The following is a 23,090-nucleotide window of genomic DNA, read 5'->3' as shown; positions in this document are numbered from 1 at the left end:
CTCAATCCGAACCTTTCTTCAGGACACCACTCAAATGCCACATTATTAGTTTCTCTGGCCGTATCTCTTCTACCCACTTTCTGGCCTCCAATTGCCTCCCTCCTTTCCCTGCTTTCTCTGCTAACATGCTCATATTTGTTGGGCTATCTTTTTTGTTATTTCTCTGCCACTACCAAATGTAAGCTACATAAGGGAAAAAATTTAGTCATTAAAGAAACATCCTCCACGTAGAAATTATCAATAAATATTTGCATATATTGGCCCCCGCCCCCCCCCCAAATCCACAGTTACTCCTGAAATCCTTAATTCCATTACGTTCTTTGCCTACTCTGGCATGATATTTATTATAAGAAATAATACTCTCCCCATGTTTGTAGTCAATAGAATGTCATAAGACATCAAAACAAGACAAAAAGATTACTGTATCTGGCCACAATGGTGTAGCATGGGCCAGATTTACACTCCCACCTAGAACATCGAACACTCAACAAAAATGATAATTTTCAGAAATGGGATATCAGGCAGCACAGAAGAGTGATCTCTGGGAGAGGGAAACAAGGAACCAAGTAATTGCCTCAGATTCCCTTCAGAGAATTTCCAGACTGCAATGCAGGAAGGGGGAATCCCAGGGAAAATCAGCAGTCTCTGAGCTCCTGAGACAGAGTTAGGACTCTACGGTGGCCAAGGTGGCTACATTTTCAGGACAGGAGACTACAGAGGAGAGAGCTGCACAGAGAGATCTTCAGGGTTCTGCAGAAAGTCCCTGTTAAGTCCTCACTGAATACTGCTGTTTATGCATGTGAGAAAATAGCCCAAGACTAGGGAACAACCACCTGAAAGGAGCAGGGGGAAGCAATGTCTGGAATTTACACAGGGCTGGAAATACTTTGTATTCCTAAAGCCAGAGAGGAATACCCTGGTTATTCATGGGGAGACAAGTAGATAACTCAAGAAAGGTATTATATAAAATTCACTTTGCATATGGCTGCCTTTGTGCCACCTAACAAAACTTGCAAAAAGTTTCCAATGGATTAAACTATTTCCAAATAACTTAACTGAGTAACAGAACAAAACTCAAGAATATTTGTAGAAATGCAGAGTTATCCAGCACCTAAAAAATTAAATTTCACAATATTTTGCATTGAAAAAATAATTACCAGGCAGGCAAAGAAGCAGAAAAGTATAACCTATTATCAGAACAATCAACCAGTATAAACAGACCCAGAAATGACACACATGGTAGAATTGGGAAAGAAGTATATTAAAACAGTTATTAAAATTGTATGAAATGTTCAAGAGAGTAAAGGAACACTTGACAAAACACAGACATATTTTTAAAAAGACCCAAAAACATGTTTAGAAAAAAATACATGTTTTGGGAGGAAGTAGGATAAAATAGTTGAAAAGAATCCTCTAGTGATCATCCCCTCCTCCCTACAGAAACACCAAATTGAACAACTATCCATGCAAGAAAGCCCGGTTCATATGAACTGATGTGAAGTACCACTCTCATAGAAGAGTCTTTTGATGCTTCTTCCTAGTGGCCCTCTGGGTGCTACTTAGCTATTGCCTCAGATAATGTGAAGAGCTACATTACCCAGAAGGATGTGCTTCATATGTCCAAATGACAGCCTGGGACAGGAGTGTTTCCTGCAGCCTGCATTATCATGGGCTGAACTTTTGGTACTGCAAGGGTGAACTTTCATTTGTCACATGACTTGTCTGCCCACACCACCCAGTGGATGCAGGAGGCTCTTTGGGACCAAGCTAGGAAGGCCACTAAGAAGGATAGGACCCATCTAGACACCTTTGCAGGGCCTGGGAGAGAGTTCAGCTGAGTCTGAAGTACTGATACAGTCGCTTCCCTCCTAGCACAGGTGTGTTAACTATCCCCCAGTCTCACATACTTGGACTCTCAACCACATGGCTGTGGCACACTGACATGGAAGATCGTGGAATCCTGGGATTCTTCAGGCCTTCTCTTCCTGCTGATAGGGTCACTGTCTGTCCAGAGTCCTAGGGTTACATCAAGTATTACAAGAGAAAATTCCTCTTTCTGGAAATCAGTGGTATGTGGTGGGGAAGTATGAACTACAACTTCTTAGTACCCCTCACCATTCATGTACAGCAGCATGTGCAGATCCTCAGGAGAGGCATAGCCTGCAGAATCCAGAGACATGTTTGGATCGTGCTGTGCCCTATCTCAGGGCTGTGGCCTTGTGCAAGCTACCTTGCTACCTTTCACCTCCATTTTCCTAAGGAAGGCTTAAAGGGGAAATATTAACCATCATTCATTCTAGGTGAGAGTACCAGAGATGGCTAATGTTTAATGTGTGTTCCCAGTGCCCAGCACCATTCAGGGACATTCTGGATGCTATTTCTAAAGAGAAACAGTCCTAGAAATGCGTCCTCTACTCCATCTTCCTTTGCTCACTGCTCTCCTGCCAAGCTGTCCTGATCATTCCAAGCTCTTTCCGACTTCCCAGTCTTTCCCTCTGCCTGGGACACTGAGTCCAGATCTCTGCAGTGTCTCTCCCTCTCCTCTCCTCCTTTGCATCCTTCCCTGTTCTGCACCAATGTCACCTACTAGGAGAGTCTTTTTTTTTTTTTTTTTGGCCTTGCTGGTTCTAGGTTAAGTATTTCTCATCTTCTGGAATCTTTGTGCAGGGAATGTGGCACACATACAAAAGTAGAGATCAGGACTTGGTTGGGTTTTCCAGGGTGGTGTGGGAGCAAAGAGGCTAAATAACAATAATAGCTACATTTATTGAGCTCTGAGGGTAACTCGTTATGTAGCACCATTATGTAGCACTTCATTTAATCCCAGTTTTCTCAGAGTTAGTTTCTATTATTCCTGCTTTACAGAAAAGGAACCTGAGATTTGGAAAACTTAAGTTACCTTCCCAGGGTCACGCAACTCTTGGCAGAAACTCACACCCTGTACGTTGATCCCTTGCCTATGTTCTTTTGTCTTCACCACCATTCCTCCTCAGTGGGCTGGAGAAGCCTGCGGTGACACCTGACAGATTTTCTTTGACCAAACTCTATCCAGGCCCCTCTGAGCCTTCTTGAATATGCCTGTCAACTGTGGCCTATTGAGACTTGAACAACACTAACATTTTCTAATGACTCCTAAAGTGCCTTTCCAAAAAACTCAAGGCTGTCCAAAGAATTTCTTCCAGCCAACACCTGAAGATAAGGCCCATCTCCCAGCCTCTGTGGGAGGATATGAGCCTAACTCAAAAGTGCCAGTAGCAAACCCAGATAAGACTGCACATAGACCAGCCCCCTCCCTTCCTAATTTTTCACTTTTCTGACTCCACTGAACCCCTCCTCACCACCCCCTATTTCTTCACCCTCCCTTTAACATACTCATTTACCTTTGTACAAATCAAAGCTTAGTTGACTTCATGCCAAATTCCTTTCCCCATTGCAATAGTTATCAATTAGTCTGTTCTTACCACTGTCATTAATGTCCAGCTTTGTTCGTCTTTGACACACCTAGTGAGCTTTGCAAGGCAGGCAGGCCTCCCTTGGCAGGTAAGCGTGGTAATAAATGGGGTATGGGACACATTCTAGGCAGAAGGAGCGGCATGGCCAAAGGAAATGTTTTTTGTTCAGTGAGGCAAGAGAGCCTTATGGTTGCCAAGAGAAATCCCAGTCTTCTGAGATCTGTCCTAGGAGGGCAATATTGTGTGGTCTTTTACTAAATGTTCAGATGTAGCCTATATTCCTAAGATGTGTGACTCTGAGAGAGACTCAGGTCACTAGCACAAAGATGATTACGGCCTTTACCTTACAGTATGTGGGAAGATTATTAAAAGCAGGAAAAACACGGGAACAAACTTCCATGCAGAGGCACTTTGTTGCTTGCTTTATATATCTTTTAATTCTCACAACCACCTGATAAGATGAAAAATATTTTTGTTTTGATGGAGACATCGGGAAATGAAGTGACTTCCCCAAGTGTATAGAATAAGCAAGCGACAGTCCCAATAGGCTGAATTCACACCTAGCAATTTGTGTCCAGAGCTGACAGCATTTAATTGTCTGAATGCAGCACACAAAGCAAACACAAGGCGCAGTGGCTGCTGCTATTAACGGTATTGTATTATGATCATTATAGTTTTTCCCTATTTCTTTGATGCCAGAGTGCTTACCCTCAGCACCTCTCGGGCCATACGGGCCACACGGCCTTGTCATTGTCTTGTATCTTCCATTAATTACTTCTGCATATAAAGCTTTTTTCCTCTAACACAATTGCAATTTGTTTAAAAACTGACTCCCCCTCAGCAGCAAAGAATTAAGCTCCCAGGAAGTACTCAGTGATATGTGCATTGGTTCTTTCTAGATGTTTACCAGCAACTGAGTTCTAATTACATTTGACTGGCCCAAAGCTAACAAGAAAACTCTGACTTTCCAGGCATTGGTGACCTTCAATGACAGGCTGTAACCTCCATTCAGGAAGAGTGAGGGCAGTGGCACCCAGCCCATGGGACTCTGTACTCAGAGATGATGCCAAAGACCTGTAGTCTTCTGGTCTCAGTGGGTAAACCCTCCCCTTTCCTCCATGTGGAAGCCTGATGTCTCCTTCACTCGGCCCATTTTCCAACTCTGTAGGGCATCCTCCTTCCTTCTCAGAGACCTACTGAATTCTCATCTCATCTCCTATCTGGTCTCTTTGTTTCTCCTTGTCATTTTGGGCAAGAAACATTCCCTCAAAATGGCTCAGATACTAAAGGATTTGTTGGAAGGAAATGGGGGTGTTTTGTAAACGCTCTCCCCCAAAAATGTGAAACAGTAAACAGATAAGAGTGGCAAGTGATTAGATGTGACATCTGAGACCAGAATAATGAAGCAACCATGAGAAGACGACGATGATGAAATCAATAGCTATAGCTAATACTTATTGAATGCTATTGAGAGGGCAGGCATTGTTGTAAACATTGTGCATCGATTAACTCATTTAATTTTCATAATAATGCTGTGAAATAGGTTTATTACCATTTTACAGATGGAGAAACTGCAGCATGACCCAGTGAAACAGTTTGTCCAAGGCCACAAAGCCAGTATACATGTAACTTGGATTTAAACCCAGTAACAAGACTCCAAAGCTTAATGCTCTTCACACACACACATCTCGAAGCTCTTAAGGAGTATGGAGTGTTTCTTAAGTCCACAGAAGATGCTCAAGAAATGGTTAATAGGTATGATTGAGGAAACAATATGTTGTCAGTGACACCATAATATTATTATATTCTGGACAGTGTTAGTGTCCCCTAAGAACGTGTGAAAAATGCAAATTCAAATCAACTCATATAGAAACTCTAGGATTGAGGCTTAGCAATCTGTGCTTTAACACGTCCTTCCAGTGATTTTGACACACCACTAGAGCTCAGAACTACTAGATTCCTTTATCCCATCCCTGTGTAATACACATGAGTAATGCTCGTAAATTTTCTTGAAATGTATTTAATTAAGCCTACTGGATATGGACTCAATAATCCTCACCAAAATACTGCTATTCTTAGTATAAAGAGCAGGCCATTTTTCTCGAAGTTTGCTAGTTTCCCACTAAAGGCTATACTAAGGCTAATCTTAGTGAAATTTTTTTTTGTCGGAAACAGTCACAGAGAAAGAGTTCATGATATACAAAATGATTTTATTAGATGCCAAATTTTTATTAACACCATTTTATTTCTTTTGCAGCTTTAATTTTTAACATTATAACATTTACTGGCTCCTCTGGGTGACTAAATATCTTCACATGCCCACTAGCTAAAAAGAATTTCTAAGTAGAACTCAACTGAAACTGCAAGCTACTGCTCTAAGAAATGCATACTTATGTTTATTTGCTCTCCTATATAATCCTGTTTACAAATAGCATCACTGCAAACATTTACATGTAATTTCTAAATCCTTCAGGTTGCTCTACCATTCATCTTCTTATGTCTGGCAAGATAAACACTCTTAGTGAACACTTTGCTGCATCTCTTAAATGAGATTTGTCTCCAGTTTATTTCCTATAGAATAAGGGATGCACTTGGAACTGAAAAATTCCTTCAATGTCTAAAGTTTCCACATTCATACAACTTTTCTCCTGTAGGAGTTTGCAGGAGATTCCTATTGCCTATAGTCTTTCCCACATTTGCTACATGTACACAGATTTTTCCTAGTGTGAGTATACTTACGTCAATTAAGGGATTAATACTGACAAAGGCTTTCCCACATTTATTGACTTCATATGATTTCTCTACAGTATAAACTCTAATAAAAACATCTGCATCATTGCTAAAAGTCTCCCATGTTCACCACCTTCATACAACTTTTCCCCAGTATAAATTTTTCTGATGTTAAATAAGGGAGGATCTATGAATGAAGTTTACCATGATAAACACTGCTTCTCTTCTGTAAGATTTCTCACATATATAGAGATTCATATGATCTAAAGGCTTTTCCACACTTACCACACTATTGGGTTTCTCTCCATTATGTACTCTTTGATGGGCAGTAAGATTCGAGCCTTTGCTAAAAGCTTTCCCACACTCACTACATTTATATGGCTTTTCTCCAGTATGAATTCTCTGATGTACAGTAAGGTTTGAACTACAGCTGAAGGTCTTCCCACATTTAATACATTCGTAAGGTTTCTCTCCAGTATGAATTCTGTGATGTTGAAGCAGGGATGACCTATGACTAAAGGCTTTCCCACATATACTGCATTCGTAGGGTTTCAATCTAATGTGATTTCTCAAATGCATATTCAGTGATTCAAGCTGGTTAAAGGATTTCCTGCATTTCTAAACTTCAAACGGTTTTTCTTCAGTATGAATACTCTGATGTTGAACAAGAAATGAGAAGCTACTAAAGACCTTGAGACATTTGTTGCATTCATATTTTTTCTTCATACTGTGAATTCTTTGATGTTGAGTAAGGTGTGAGCTACAGCAGAAAGCTTTCCCACATTCACTACATTCATAAGGCTTCTCTCCAGTATGGCTTTTCTGATGGTGAATGAGAGACGAACTATGAATGAAGGCCTTTCCACATATACGACACTCATAGCGTTTTTCTTGCGTATGAATTCTTAGATGCTGAATGAGAAGGGACACACGACTAAAAGACTTTCCACAGTTCATACATTCATATGGTTTCTCTCCCGTGTGAGTGCTCTGATGGTTAGTAAGTGATGAGCCATGGCTAAAGGCCTTCCCACATTCAATACATTTGTAAGGTTTCTCGCCACTATGGCTTATCTGATGTCGTGTAAGGGATGAGCCATGGCTAAAAGTCTTCCCACATTCACGACATTCATAGGGCTTCTCTCCTGTATGAATTCTCCAGTGGCGATTGAGGATTGACTGTTTGCCAAAGGCTTTCCCACATTCACTGCATGTATAGATTTTCTCTCTATTACAAGTCTGGGGAAGGGTAAGAGATTTGCCCTGGTTGAAGGCTGCCCCACTTTTATTAGAATTTAAAAGTTTCTTTCCACCATTTATTCTCTCACTTTTTATAACTGACTTTTTTGATAAATTCTTCTTTAATATATCATATTTGTGTGAATTCCCTTCAGCAGAATTGTTTTGTGGTTCAGAAAGAGTAGACTTTGAATGAAAGGTGCTTCTAAATGTGTCGCATTCTGTATATTCCAAATTCTTATTAGAATTTGAAAATTTATAACTTTGTTTTACAACTTTTTCCATTGTTACTGGTTGGGGTGAATCTTCATCATAAATATCCTTCTTTGTTGATAATTCCTTGTTTTCCCATCTTGATTCCCAATCTGAAATATATCAAGAAAGCAAAGCACTGCCTTTTTTTTTTTTTTTTTTTTTTACTTCTTGAAAAAAGCTTATATAGTGGAATTAGGAGAATTGGATAAGAAATGAAGCACCCAGAAAACACATAGCTCTGACAACTCAAATATTTCAGTGACTTCCAAAAAATGCTCAAATAGAGCAGAGAATCCAAAGTTCACAGAAGCAGGAACAGAGTGTGATAAAGGAAATGGGTAAGCTATACGAAATGGATGAAATAGTATGGAAAAAAGGAAAGTATCAGAAATAAGATGTGGAAGGCATTCAGGATTACAAATCATCATTTTGTGCCTATATTCACGTGGGAAAGATTGCATTTTGTTTCATAGCCTTTTTTTCCAACCTTCCATTAATCTCAATTTGCTGCTGGATTATCAAGCTTAAAATACAGAATTGATACTACTATATTAAACAACTGCAGTAAAAACAAAGTAATCTAAATGCTCTTTATAGCTGACAAAGATACAGGCTTTCTGAGGTTATGAAGAAACTGTGTGAATCATATTATTTCTTGAACATTAGAAAATATTATTCCTAGAAACATTTATATGTCCCTTCCTTCCTCTAATATGTTCATGTTTCATCTACAAAGCTCAGCTTAACAAGTGATTTTCCATCTAACTGACAGCTTTTCTTAGCTTAAAACTATTAGTATATTTTTCTTAAGTAGAATTAAGAAAGAATAAATTGTCTTACTTTGTCATGAATGTAGTAACAATTTGAATTATTATGATGGCAAAAACCTCTAACCTTGATTAGGTGACATGAATGATACAGATAATAATTTGAGAGGAACAATTGTTTTGAAAATCTAAGCTAAATATCCCTCAATTTTTCATTTCTATCTGAGATCTTTGAAGACAGTATCCCTAAAATTCTTCCACACTCACTATAAACATCTTTAACAAAATCTTCCTTTGTCTCGTTCACCATGACTCATGTGGAATCATACCTTTTGACAGTTTTTTCTCCATCATCCAGGGCTCTTTTCCATCCTCCAATAACATGATCACATATGGCTTAGTTACGGAAAGACCTGCTTACAGGAAGAATATAGAATTGTTTAAGCCGTGGTCCTCTATTATGAGAGGCCATCACAAGAGGGACCACAGGAATGGATGAAGGGTGTTCACTGAAATGGAAAGATAAGCTTCAGGCAGGGCACAACAGAGCTGCACATTTCCTTGGGAGCATGGTACAGAAATTCAGCCATTTACTTAGGAGAATCTCCAGCAATTCAGGGTGGCAAAAGAAAGGTGTCCCCTATTGGAGTGGAAGGGGTAATATCCTTACCTACAGAGACCAGGTTCTCATAATTCTGGACCATCACATCCTTGTATAAGTCCCTCTGAGCAGTATCTAGGCATGCCCACTCTTCATGAGAGAAGTCTATAGCCACATCACTAAATGTCACCTGAAATAGCAAATATATTTAGGCTCAGCCATAGCCCAGGCCTCTTCTGTCACTGAAGAAGGGGTAAAATTAGCCTGCTTGTGGAAGAAATGGAACAAGATTCAGGAGCTGTGACAATGACTGGGAATGTGATGTCAGGTAAGTAATAATAGGACAGTTATGTAGTTGGAATTATCATACAATAAAGGGGACAGTTATGTGCTTAGAATTTTTATACAATAAGAATGAGAGACAAATATGAGAGCTTTGCTTCAGTAATTTTGTTAAAAGTTTAGAATTATATGAATTTTTAAAAATCAACATTTGACATTTGACAGCACAGAGTCAAGTATTTAGTTATATCTTTTATAGCTTACATGCTAGCTAAGTAATTAAAAATAAGGCTAAAGCGATTGTCTCTCAAATATGATACTTAGGAAGATTCACTAAATCTCACAAAAAATGGGTTCAGAAAAAAAAGACATCTTAATATTAAAGACTGATAGACATATGGTTTGATTATGTTCCCCAGAAAAGCATGTATTGAACTTAATCACCATTCTAATAGTATTGAGAGGTTAGATCTTTAGGAGACTATTGGGCCTTGAGGACTCTGCCCTCATGAATGGATTAATGTCATCATCAGGGAAGAGGGTTCCTTATTTAAAAAAATGAGTTCTGGTCCCCCTTTGCCTCTCTCTCTTCTCTTTGCCCATCCACCACAAAAGGACACAGCAAGAAGGCCCTTGCTAGATGCCTGCCTCTTGATCTTGGACTTCCCAGGCACCAAAACCATGAGATGAGAAGTCAATTTTCATTATTTATAAACTACTCAGTCTGGGGTATTTGTTACAGCAGCACAAATGGACTAAAACATACACATAACTGATTCATAAACAAAAAAGAAAAATATATTTGTGGTGTATACTTAAACTTCGTGCTGACAAACTTTTAATAATTAAAATATGAGACTCCTGGGTGAAAAGACTGAAGGATGGTTTCATGTCATAGATCAGGGGTCTAACACCCGGGCCACGGACTGGTACTGGTCTGTGGCCTTTAGGAACCGGGCAACACAGCAGGAGGTGAGTGGCAGGAAAGAGCATTATCACCCGAGCTCCACCTGCTGTCAGATCAGCTATAGCATAGATTCTTACAGGAGCGCAATCCCTACTGTGAACTGCACATGCAAGAGATCGAAGTTGCACGCTCCTTATGTCAATCTAACTAATGCCTGATGATCTGAGGTAGAACGGTTTCATCCCCAAACCATCACCTCCACCACCTCCCACTTCCATGGAAAAATTGTCTTCCAGGAAACTCATCCCTGGTGTCAAAAAGGTTGAGGACTCCTACCATAGACCGTCCTTAAATAGGACCTGGAAGGGGAAAAAAATAAGAGTAGATTTCAAAGAAAATATTCTAAGGAAATGCTCACAGATGTGCTTAGAAATTCTTCTCAATAGTACTCATTTCACAGTATTATTTAAAATAGTAAAACTTTAGAAGTTTAAATATTCAATAATAGCTTATTGGCTAGTCAAATTGTAATATGTGCAAAAAGTACAGCCATTTAATACAGAGTTATTACTGTCTGTGATTTGTAAGACTGCTCTACTGTGGTAATTTTTTAGCTCTGAGAGTTCATTCAGTATTGTATTACTTTATTTGGATATTTTGCATGCATGTTCACCAGTGACATGGATCTTTGGTTTTAAAGGCAGAATTTACTTTTCTCAGGTTTGGAGAAAATAATTAAAATTCGAATCACCTTCCAATGGCAGAAAATCCTCTCCACAAATGTAGAAAAAAAAAGAAAGCAGTTTTATTACTGAATAAGCTAAATCAGACCTTGATGCACTTCCCAAGCAATCCACTATTGAGATGAAAAGGACAGGAATACATCTCATCTTTTTATATAGGCAAGCAGATACAATCCAACACACGTTTTCCAAATAAACAATAACTTATCCTCAAGTAAGATTTGACAGTTCAATTTGCTACCCAAAATTTCTTCTAAATTCACCTGTTAATTGGAGTTGCCACTGTGTTAATTGCCTATATCCCAAATAAAAATAACATTTCTCATATCTTTGAAAAACCAGTCTTTACAACTTAGAGCCAGGGATGCTTCTTTCTTCCCCTTCAGTTGCCTGGGCAGCTTGAGATGTTCACTCATCTCAGTTCCCAAAAGAACATAGGGTATCTATCCTAGCACTTATTTAAATTTCTTACGCTTTCTTACTTTTCTACAGTGCCACAATCTTCAATACAGGAGCCACTAGCCAACTTGGCTACAACATTTAAATTAATTAAAATGTAAAAATAAAATAAGTAAAGTTTAAAATTCAGTTTCTCAGTTGCTTAAGCCACAGTTCAAGTACTCAATAGTCATACAGGGCTGGTGGCTACCGTACTGACCAGTACACATGCAGAGCACTTCCACCACTGCAGAAAGTTCTCTTAGACAATACTGCACTAGATCATGAAGTCCTGTGTGTCAGTGTACACCACAATCCATGTACAACTTTTCCTACCAGGGACTTCATAAGTGTTTAGAAGATGAACCAATGAATGGTTTTGGCATTAGTTCACTTTAGCCTTTACTTTGTTTTTTCTTTTAAGAGGCAGGTTCTTGCTCTGTCACCAAGCTGGAGTGCAGTGACATAATCATAGCTCACTACAGGCTTACACCAGAGGGCTCAAGAAATCTTCCTACCTCATCAGCCTCCTGAGTAACTGGGACAACAGGCATGCACCACCACACCAGTTTTTCAATTCTAATTATCTAATTATTCCAGGAAAACAGACTTCACCCAAGATGTACATCTGCTACTTACATCCCCTCCTGTGCAAGCTTCACCTTCCATGCCATGATTCTGCCCCACCAGTTCTTCATTACTCATCTTATTCACTCAACAATTACTTACTAAGCATCCATTTGGTGCCAGGTAACACTCTGGGTACTGAAGCTATAACAGTCAACAAAGAAGAAAAAGCATTCCCCCCACCAGGAACAGACAATGAGCATGTGCATATACTGAACATACAGTACATCAGCTAGTGAGTGACACGTGCTGTGGAAAACAACAAAGCAGTGATGGAGGAGTGGAAGCGCTAGGCGAAGGAAGGTGACTGCAATTGCAAATAGGCGTTCAGGGAAGCTGTTCTGAGAAAGTAACCACGGAACAAACACAGAAGGAGATAAGGATGCAAGCTTGTGCGTATGTGGGGGAAGAATATTCCACGTGGATGGCACAGCAACTGGTGACAGTGGCTGGAGCGCACAGGAATGAGGAGGCAGAGAAGGAAGGTGGGATCAGGGAGGTAATGGCCTAATTATACAAATAGGTCATTGCAGAAGTGACTCAGTTAGAGGCACTGAAAAATTTTAGGTTGAGGAATGACAGGAATTTATATAACAATAGGACCATGGTCACAGCTGTACTGAGAACAGACTGATGAGGGTTAAGGGCAGATGCTGGGTATCCAGCTAGGAGGCTACCGCAATAATCCAGGTGGCTCAGACTGGGGTGGTAGTGGTGGTGGTGGTGATGGGCTAACTAATGGTCAGATGCTGTATACGGTGTATCGTTTAGATCCAAACTAGAGGACCTGAATATGAGTTATAAGTCAAAAGGAAGAATCAAGGATGACTCCAAACATCTCTTCACTTGAGACCACATGGTACAGTTTTGACAACCATAAACCGAATAACCTTACATTCCAAAGTTGCATTGTGAATTACAGTTTTAAAATGTTGGCAAGACTAGAAAGTCTTCTAGCAGAAAACTGTAGAAAAGAGGAACACTGGGTGATGAGGACAATACCTTGGAGCTCTCCTGTGGGCTCCATCCTTCCTATAGTGAAAGGAACCATAGATCTAGTCCCTTAAATGGACTTGATTAGGTGGGAACAGGCAGGAGAAGCAAAGCAAACACACAGAGGCCTAATAAAGTGTTTCAGGAAGATTTGGGGACACACCGACTTACCTGAGACATTATTCTGCAATTTCCAATGGCCAACAGAGTCCCCTTTCCAGGTTCTTATCTTAGAGATGGGCAGTGTCCTGAGGGCACAGAAAGGCAGGAAAAAGCAGTCATGAAAAATCGGGCTTATGTTGCGGCAGCTGTGACACACCTTAATGGAAAAGCACACTGGTAATCACTCTCCGGAGCGTCAATCTCTCCCTGGGAAGGAACAGGGTGTTTCTCCGCAAGGGCTATTTACCAGGTGCCACCTGCGGGGAAAATCAATTATTCTGTATACAAAAGACTCATAAAACAACGGTAACAACTTTATCAGCTCGTTCAGTCTTCACCACTTTGCAAGGTGTGCATTCATATTATCCCAGATTTTTTTTTCTTTTTTCTTTTTTTTGAGACGGAGTCTCGTTCTGTCTCCAGGCTGGAGTGCAATGGAGCGACCTCGACTCACTGCAACCTCTGCCTCCCGGGTTCAAGCGATTCTCCTGCCTCAGCCTCTTGAATAGCTGGGATTATAGACACGTGCCACCACGCCCAGCTAAATTTTTTTTGTATTTTTAGTAGAGACGGCGTTTCGCCATGTTCGTTAGGCTGGTGCGGTGGCTTACGCCTTTAATCCCAGCACTTCAGCAGGCGGAGGCGGGCGGATCGCTTGAGGTCGAGTTCTAAACCAGATTTATTTTTTAAAATGAAGACAAAACTGAAATTCCGACATACTGAACCCATTTGTTCAAGGTTGCACAACTGAAAGCGCCGGCTTCATGACGACATAACCCAAAAAAAACTGTGGCTGGCGTCTGCTCTCGCGCCCACTTCGCTCTCACAACAGTGCCAAGAGGTCGGCGCCCTCATCACCCCGCGTTTACACGGCTCAACAGGAAGGCCAGGAAATGCCCAAGGCCCCGGCCGTGGTCAAACCGCGCGCGGACCCAGGGCCTTAGCCCCGCCGTCGCCGCGACCCACACTTGCCGGAGTCCTCAGCAGGGCCTCACCGTCCCGCAGGCGCCCCGAGCCCGCGTCTCCGCGGACCTGACGCGCCGCGTAGCTGGTGAGCGCGTAACGGCGGCCGACCTCCGGGAACGACACTGCCCCAAACCGTTCCTTAGCTTGGAAGCCGCCGCCAGGCCTGAGGCTATCGCGGGACTGACCCAGTGCACCGCCCACGGCGAACCACATTTCCCAGAATCCTCCCCCTGCGGGACAAACGTCCCGGGAGCCGCGAACTGCCGGCACCGGAAGACCACACTTCCCAAGGGTCTCTGCGGCTGCGCGGACCTGGTGCGCCGCGGGCAAACCGGTCACGGCTTTGTAAGTAGCTAAACCGCCTGGGGCCGTCGACCTAGAGCCGGCCAGCTGGGACCATGCGCAAATTGTCCTGGGGCACACAGTCGTCCTCTGGTGAACGATACACCTCGAAACCAAGGGACACCCTCTACTTATAAGGGCCATGGCGCCCGGACCAAGAAATTACATTTCCCAGAAAACTGCAGCCGTGCCAAGGTCTTCCGGGTCATTCCTGCGCTCACACAAACGTTTCCCTCCGAGACATGGGCAGCCCTTGCTGGTACCGCGCAAGTGCTCGCCGTTGCTAGCAAAGGGGCTCCTCTCATCCCAAACCCTGCCGCTATGCTGTTCACCTTCAGGTCTTTTTTTTTTTTTGGCACTCATTTGCCCAAGACGATAGCTCACAAAACGCCCTGTGGCCCGACTGTCACGACTGTAGTTCGCCAACCAAGGGCATTTCCTGGAAATGCAAGGGGACACGTATCTGTGACACTAATGGCCGTTCTGACGTGCGTTACGCCCCTGGAAGGACTTGTAAATACTGAACTTGAGTGAGCACTGGGAGGATGGAGACCCTCATCCTGGGAGGAGTCACTCCTCCCGCAGCCATCACAGCCTGACGCCCCCTCTCCCCAGAAGTGCTTCTTAGGCTTTGACCTTTCCCGGCCCACCCAAAAGGGCAATGGACCTCTCTGTATGCAAGCCAGAGCAGTCTACTGTTTGTGTATATTTGGGTTGTTTACTTTCTTTTTAACACTTAAATGTTAATTGACTTCAATCATTTTTAAAATTATAAATAGTGTCGCTATAGACTTTTTTGTACTTAGTAAGTACTGACCTGCATGATCTTCGTGAAGCAGTGCTTCTGTTACCAGAAAGGGGTCCGGGATCCAGACTCCAAGAGAGAGTTCTTAGAGCTCACGCAAGAAAAAATCCATGGGAGAGCACAGTGCAAAGCCAAAGCAAGTGTATTAAGAAAGTAAAGAAACAATGGGTACTCCACTGTTAGAGCAGCAGCTTGGGCTGCTGGACTAGGGATACTTGTAGTTATTGCTTGATGATATGCTAAACAAGGGTGGATTATTCATGAGTTTTCCAGGAAAGAGGTGGGCAATTTCAATTTCTCGGAGCTGAGGGCTTCCCAGCTTTTTGAACCATACAGGGTAACTTCTGAACCTTACCATGGCATTTGTAAATTGTCATGGCACTGTCTCTTAGCGTGCTAATGCATATAATTAGCATATAACCGAGAGGTGAAGCCAGCTGGGCTTCCGGATCAGGTGGGGCCTTGGAGAACTTTTCGGTATAGCTGAAGGATTGTAAATACACCAATCAGTGCTCTGTGTCTAGCTAAAGGTTTGTAAACACTCCAATCAGCAGTCTGTAAAAATGCACTGATCAGCGCTCTGTGTCTAGCTAAAGGTTTGTAAATGCACCAGTCAGCACTCTGTAAAAACAGACCAAACAGCACTCTGTAAAATAGACCAATCAGCGCTCTGTAAAATGGGCAAATCAGCAGGATGTGGGCGGGGCCAAATAAGAATAAAAGCTGGCCACCCGAACAACCAGCGGCAACCGCGCTGGGGTCCCCTTCCAAGGTGTGGTATGTTTGTTCTTTTGCTCTTTGGGTCTGCACTACCTTTATGAGCTGCAACGCTCACCCCGAAGGTCTGCAGCTTCACTCTTGAAGCCAGCGAGACCACAAACCCACTGGGAGGAAGGAACAACTCCAGACACGCCGTCTTTAGGAGCTGTAACACTCACTGTGAAGGTCTGCAGCTTCACTCCTGAAGCCAGCGAAATCGTGAGCCCACCGGGAGGAACAAACAACTCCAGCACGACTCCAGACGCACCGCCTTTATGAGCTGTAACACTCACCGCGAGGGTCTGCAGCTTCACTCCTGAAGCCAGCCAGACCAGGAACCCACCAGAAGGAACCAATTCCGGACACATAACAAGCAGCAGTGAGGACACCAAAGGTCAGTCTCCTCGCCATCTTGATTTTGGTGGGTTTTGGCCGGCTTCTTTACTGCAATTTGTTTAACCAGCAAGGCCTTTATGACCTGACCTGTAGCTTGTGCCGACTTCCAATGTTATCCTGTGACTTAGAATGCCTTAAGTGTCTGGGAAGTAGATCTCAGCCTCATTTTACCCAGGCCCTATTCAAGATGGAGTCGCTCTGGTTTAAACACCTCTGACACTTCTACCTTGGTGTATCCTGTGGGTGTGGTGGTGAATTCCTATAGCAGCCACAGTTTTAAAAAACACTGGTATCAGCTGGCTTCCTCTCAAGGCTTAGAGTATGTAATAAGGAAAGACTGGATTGTGCAAAGCATGTTCCCATCTATGATTTTACTATACAATGATGAATTGTTTTCCAAAGTTGTACCAATTTTCACTCCTACCAGAGTTTATGGTTATTTTGCTTGCCAGCTCTTACTGCCAACACTCTCTTTGTGAAACTTTAAAAGTTTAATAATCTACTAGGTGTGAAATAGTAACTCACTGTGGCTTAAAGTTGCATTTTTTAATTGTTAATGAGATTGAGAATCTTTCTGAATGTCTATTGGTCTTAGTATTCCCTTCTCTGAGAATTGCAGGTCTTTTGGTCAAGTTCTTTTGGAATGATGACCTTTTTAATATTAAAATGCAAGAGACATAGGAAAAAATGAGGTTTAAGGAGATAGTGAGATAGTGCAGTGACTAGGTTATTAAGATCGTTTCCCACTTAGAATCCTGGGCTTTCAACTGAAATAGTAACCGAATGTGTTTTCTGGAGTTTGGCATAATGTTTCTGGTTATGAAATTCTTAAATTCTTTCCTGCTTGGGATTTGCTGAACAACTTGAATCTGTAATGTGTCATCTCTGGTGCTCAGCAAACTCTTCCTCTCCCATATATTGCCTCTTCACCATTGTTTCTCTGCTTTGAGAACCCCAATTCGTTATGAGGCAGGTGTTACCACTCTATCCTCCAGGTGTCTTAAATTCTCTGTGATTTTCATCCAATCTCTGTGTTGCATTCTGGATAATTTATTCCGATCTATTGCCCATTCATAATTGTCTCTCCAGGACATTTTAATTTCAATTTTCCAAACTTTTTTAACATGGTAGGTATAGTTGCTTCATAATATGTATCTGATAATAACAATAATGGAAGATTTTGTGGGCCCCTTTGGATGTTTATTTCCAAATTCTTCAATCAGTTTGCTTTGCTTCCTTTTTTGTTGGTTATCTTTGTCCTTGAAAAGAGATTTCATGTAGCTTTCCCATATCCTTAGATGAAAGTGCCTTTCTCTTCTAGAGATTGTATAATTTCTTTTCAGACAAGACCAGGATCCCTACCACTTTGAAACCACTTTAAACCACACTTAAGACATAAAGTCCCTGCTCAGTCCATCCAGAAAAGCTTACATAGGGATTCTTCATTGTTTCTGCTTTTCCTCATGATCTCACTGGAAGAATTATGGTAGTTTCCCATTATGAGTCCTCAGATATTTGGAATATGAGTTAAGTTCATGAGTGGAGAGAGGGCCAACATTAAAGGACTAGATGTGACTCAGGGCATAGGTGAGAAGAACTTTAAATGGAGGGCTAGTCCTTTTGTTTCAATAGCTATGTCTGGCCATCTCATAAAAAGCATTCCTGTGAAGTTAAACCCCTAACTTGTGAATGCCCCATCGTTAGGGAAGCAGGAGTATAGGAGAGCCAGAGGATGCCATTTTAAGTATAGTTCCATTTTGAGACTAGCAAAGCACATTCCTTGTCGGTCATGGCCCATAGTCATGGGGTGTTTATAGTTGAGGAAACAGCCTAAAGATACCTATAGGGACGCTCCTACAACAGTGCAGAGTCCAGATGTCCCAATACCCGTAACAATATATGCTTTGAAGATAATAGCTATGTTTTGATGTACTTACACACTGGAATGTCCAGGTTAGTTTAAATGAATACTGTAATAAATTTTTTTATTCTGCCTGCTCACCCACACATAGGCCCAGCTTAGCTTAGTTTTTTCATAGATAAGACCCCTATATAAGAAAAACTTAAAGCCAGTGCATTCCTCCTCTTGTTTTCTGAGGGCTTCCTGCTCACCAATGGTGTAGCTTCTAATAAACTTGCTTCTTTCACTGCACTCTGCGACACATCTTAAATTCCTTCCTGAACAAGATCCAAGAACCCTCTTGGGGTCTGGATCGAGACCCCTTTTCCAGTGACACCCTGACTTGCATTGTTAGCAGAAAGGTTAGAGGCACTGGAATAGAGACTGAGGAGCAGAAATCAGGGGTGTGAGGTAGAGAGAATCATAGGCATAAGCAAGTCTGATTTAAACAAATATGCCAGACACTTGAGAAAGAAAATGAGGCATAGAGAGAGAGCAATAAGGAGAAACTAAAACACATTACATGCAATACTCAACCCACTCCCTTCCACTAGCTCTTAGCTGCCTTCTGTCCCTTTACTATTTAAAATAATGCAATGTTTACAATCAGTAATTTTTGCTGTTGGGATTTATCTGGTCAAGGGCACATTTTAGAATATGAACTTTGGAGAAGAAAAGCCAGTTTACGCTGATGCAGAAGCTGTTTAAAATTCAGGGTGTGCTATGATGTGAATGTCTGTCCCCCGCCCCCGCCACGGAATTCATATGCTGAAACTGAATCCCCAGTGTGACAATATTGAGAGGTGAGGCCTTTGAGGAAATGTTAAGTCATGAGGCTGGAGTTCTTATGAATGGATTGGTGTCCTTATAAAAGAGGCCCAAGCTTGTTTGCTCCTTTTGCCATGTGAGGTTATGGAAGAAGGTGTCGTGTATGAAGGGAGACAAAGTTTCAGGTTTGTGTTCTGGTGGAAGTTTAGGTTCAAATGAGTCCCATATTGATGATTAGGTTTCAACATAGGAATTTGGGGGGGATACAAATATTCAGACCACAGCAAAAGCCATTGGTAGACACATCGGCCCTTGGGACTATGAGGGATTTTAGATTTTAATGAGCTCATTATAAATCCCACTAATTTATCTTGACCAAGGAATAAAGATGGATACCCAGGAATCTCCACAGATAAGACTAGAGCTATGCTAGGCCACTATCTTATTACACGACAGCACAACATACAAAATAAATTGTAGATGCTGCTAAATTTGTAGATTAAATGCCTGTATCAAGAAAGAACTATCTCAAATCAATGACAGATTCAACCTTAAAAACTTGAAAAAAGACAATTGAAACTCAAAACAAGAAGGAAATAGTAAAGATCAGAGAGAAATTAATGATGTGGAAAACAGAATAGCAATAGAGAAAAACCAGTAAAACCAATACAGATTTTTTGAGATCAATAAAAGGGATACACCTCTGTGGATCTAGCAAAAAACAAAAATGTGAGAAAAAACAAATTACCAATTAGGTACAGATGAGATGACATCACTAGATACTACATAGTTTATTTATTTATTTATTTATTTATTCATTTAATTATTTATTTTTACACCCCACCTGGAGTACACTGGCCCCATCATGGCTCACTGAAGTCTTGAACTCCTGGGCTCAAGCAATTCACTTGCTTCAGCCTCCAAGGTAGTTTGGAATATGGGAGTGCACCACCACAACCAGCTTTTACAGGTTCTAAAACAGTAATAAGGAATTTTATGAATAATCTTCCAATACATTTCACAGTTGCCAGTTTGAAAATAAACACATAAAATTGAACAAATAAGTTAGACAACATAAATATTAATGGAGAAAATCCCATGGAATCTGTGAACAAAAATCTGGAATAAATGAATTTATAAAATTTACAGGGTAAATAATAATTTTTTTAAAAAAATTATACTTCTGTATACAATGATCAATTTGAAACTGAAATTTAAAAGCACTTTTTACAAGAGCATACAACATATACTTGAGACACATAAGATGTGCAAGATATATACATTGAAAACTACAAAAGATTGGTGAGGAAAATTAAAGATCTAAATAAAAGGAGAGATACACAATGTTTATGGATTAGAACACTCAATATTGTTAATGTGCTAATTCTTCTCAAATTGATAAACATATATTCAATGCAATCCAATCAAAATCCCACGATGCTTTTATTAGAAAATAACAAGTGAATTCTAAAATTCATATGAAAATACAAAGCACTTAGAATAGCAAAAAAAAAAAAAAAGATGCATAAAGTTAAACGATTACATTGCCTGATTTAAAGACATATTATAAAGTTAATTAAGACTTTAAAATGTTAGCAAAAATATAGATTAAGAAAGTCCAGAAATAGACCAACACATAGAAGATCAAATGATGTTTTAGAAAGGTGCAAAGGCAATTCACTGAAGATCATGTTTTCAACAAGTGTTGTTGGAACAACTGGACATCCATATTAAAACAAAAACCAGGCTAGGTGCAGTAGCTCACGCCCTTAATCCCAGCACTTTGGGAGGCCAAGGTGTATCATGAGGTCAGGAGTTCAAGACCAGCCTGGCCAAAATGTTAAAACCCCATCTCTACTAAAAATACAAAACTTAGCCAGGGGTGGTGCCTGTAATCCCAACTACTTGGGAGGCTGAGGAAGAGAATTGCTTGAACCCGGGAGGCGGAGGTTGAAGTGAGCCAAGATTGCACCACTGCACTCCAGCCTGGGTGACAGAGAAAGACTCCATCTCAAAACAAACAAACAAACCACAAAGTTCTGATCCCAAACCTCACACGGTATACAATATTCAAGAACTCAGCATGGATTATAAACCTGAATATATGAAACCTTCATTAAGTAACATGAGAGAATTTTTAAAATCTTGGCAGATACTTCTGAAATATACACCAAAAACATGTTCAATCAAAGAAAAAAATAACACATTCAACTTTGTCAACAGTAAAGATTTCTGCTATGGGGCCGGCTCTTTTAAGACGAAGGAAGAAAAGAGCCATAGGCTAGAAGACTATACTGGCAAACCACATATCTGAAGAAGGACTTGTATTCATTATTTATTAAGAACTCTCAAAACTCAATAATAAAGAAAAAAGTTTAAATGGGCAAAAGATTTGAATAGACACCTAACCAAAGAAGATAGAAGGATGGCAGTAGTACACATAAAAATTGTAAACATTAGTCATTAGGGAGATACAAAGTAAAATCGCAGAGAAATACCACTGCACACCAAACGGGAATAGTGAAAATTAAAGACTGACCATACCAAGTGTTGGTGAGGATATGGAGTACCTGAAATCCTCATAACACTGTGGTAAGAATGTAATGTAGTATAACCACTTTGGAACACAGTTAGTCAGTTTGTGAAAAGGTAAACATCCACTTACTCTGTGACTTGGTGTAATTATGCTTTTTATTTTCTGTATTTTATGATGACATCTTTTAAAGCTTGCTGGCTCTGGAAACTGTCCTCCCAGGATTAGTCTTTTCTTAGAGATGGCAAAATGCTCGACCTGGAGCACCTGTCTCATATACAACCAACTGGCACTGAATCTATAGCCCCAATTACCTCTTTATCCAACTCTCACACCCCACGCCAATATCTCCCCTGCACTGAAGCACCCCACGACCAGGTACCAGGTAACCAGAGACCAACACTATAGGCCAAAGCCTGCCGGAGTTATTCAAACTAGCTAATCATGAGCTGTTTACTCTGCCCTGCCTGGCTTTTCCCATGGGAACCCCAATAAAGGCTGTGGCCTATGGTTTCCCCTTGCTCCTGCCTGCTGACCACCATTGGTGCTCTCCATGTGGCCCTGTGTGGCATGGTGTGCCCCGGGAAATGTAAATAATAATGTTTTCCATCGCATTGGCCTGTGTGGTCACTCAGTCACTGCCATAAATTAGAATCCCACAGGTGGAAATGAGACACACCTCTTCCTCTGTGTGTGTGTGTGTGTGTGTGTGTGTGTGTGTAAGTGGGGGCAGGGCAGGTCTGCAGAGAGACCCACGGCCCTGGGCCATGCCTTTGGGGTGACAGTGTATCAGGAACTAAGCTCAGCATGCAGTGGGATGGGTTGGGTGTTGCTGTGACATCCTGTGTCCTCCCGGGAGCACCGTGGGATTGGGAGCAGGCTGAGCACTATGGTGCCAGCCCGCAGGTCCATGTGTGCATGTGCACCCAGGAGGCCCTGAGGCATGACGGTGTGTCTTGGCAAACATGTGTCTGCACTTGGCACGCCCTAGGCACAGAATCTGCCACCGAGTGCCGGTTCAACAAACATTTGATAAATGAGTTTGTTTGTCTGAATGGGTAGCAGATTAGGTGCAGCTTTCGTGAAAATTAGTAAATTGTAATTTAGATTCAAGGAACATTACCTGGAATAAAACACAGAACCTAAAGGAAGTGAGATATAGAAAGTGCGTTAGGATCACATGTTACACAGTGAAGAGATACTACGGTGTCCGGAATTGGTGGGTTCTTGGTCTCACTGACTTCAAGAATGAAGTCGCGGACCCTTGCAGTGAGTGTTACAGTTCTTAAGGCGGCGTGTCTGGAGTTGTTCGTTCCTCCTGGTGGGTTCGTGGTCTCGCTGGCTTCAGGAGTGAAGCTGCAGACTTTCATGGTGAGTGTTACAGCTCATAAAGGCAGTGTGGACCCAAAGAGTGAGCAGTAGCAA

General features: G+C 41.5%; 1 protein-coding gene and 1 long non-coding RNA gene across 9 annotated transcripts in view; one reads left to right on the top strand and one right to left on the bottom strand.

Moving 5' to 3' along the window:
- Positions 1-5,641: 5,641 nt before the first annotated feature.
- On the bottom strand, positions 5,642-14,509 carry ZNF302 (zinc finger protein 302). 8 transcript variants are annotated; one of them, XM_019016423.4, is made up of 5 exons: positions 14,348-14,509; positions 13,206-13,282; positions 9,114-9,234; positions 8,773-8,859; positions 5,642-7,786 (listed from the first exon to the last, which is right to left on the bottom strand). In XM_019016423.4, exons 2-5 carry the CDS (start codon positions 13,212-13,214, stop codon positions 6,801-6,803), a joined length of 1,203 nt encoding a protein of 400 aa, XP_018871968.3. In that variant the 5' UTR covers positions 13,215-13,282; positions 14,348-14,509; the 3' UTR covers positions 5,642-6,800. The 8 variants fall into 8 exon arrangements, with proteins under 8 accessions (XP_018871968.3, XP_063557287.1, XP_063557285.1 ...); XM_063701217.1 differs by having other exon boundaries at positions 8,773-8,856; XM_063701215.1 differs by having other exon boundaries at positions 8,773-8,856; positions 14,169-14,441.
- Positions 14,400-23,090, top strand: part of LOC129528493 (uncharacterized) — a 101,119-nt gene continuing 92,428 nt past the window's right edge. Inside the window, exon 1 of the long non-coding RNA XR_008673717.2 lies at positions 14,400-16,462. This is a non-coding gene — a long non-coding RNA (uncharacterized lncRNA). The remainder of the gene's footprint in view (positions 16,463-23,090) is intronic.

This window comes from Gorilla gorilla, chromosome 20, assembly GCF_029281585.2.
Source record: "Gorilla gorilla gorilla isolate KB3781 chromosome 20, NHGRI_mGorGor1-v2.1_pri, whole genome shotgun sequence".
NCBI lineage: Eukaryota > Metazoa > Chordata > Mammalia > Primates > Hominidae > Gorilla > Gorilla gorilla.
This window is presented reverse-complemented; position numbering and strand designations above follow the sequence as displayed.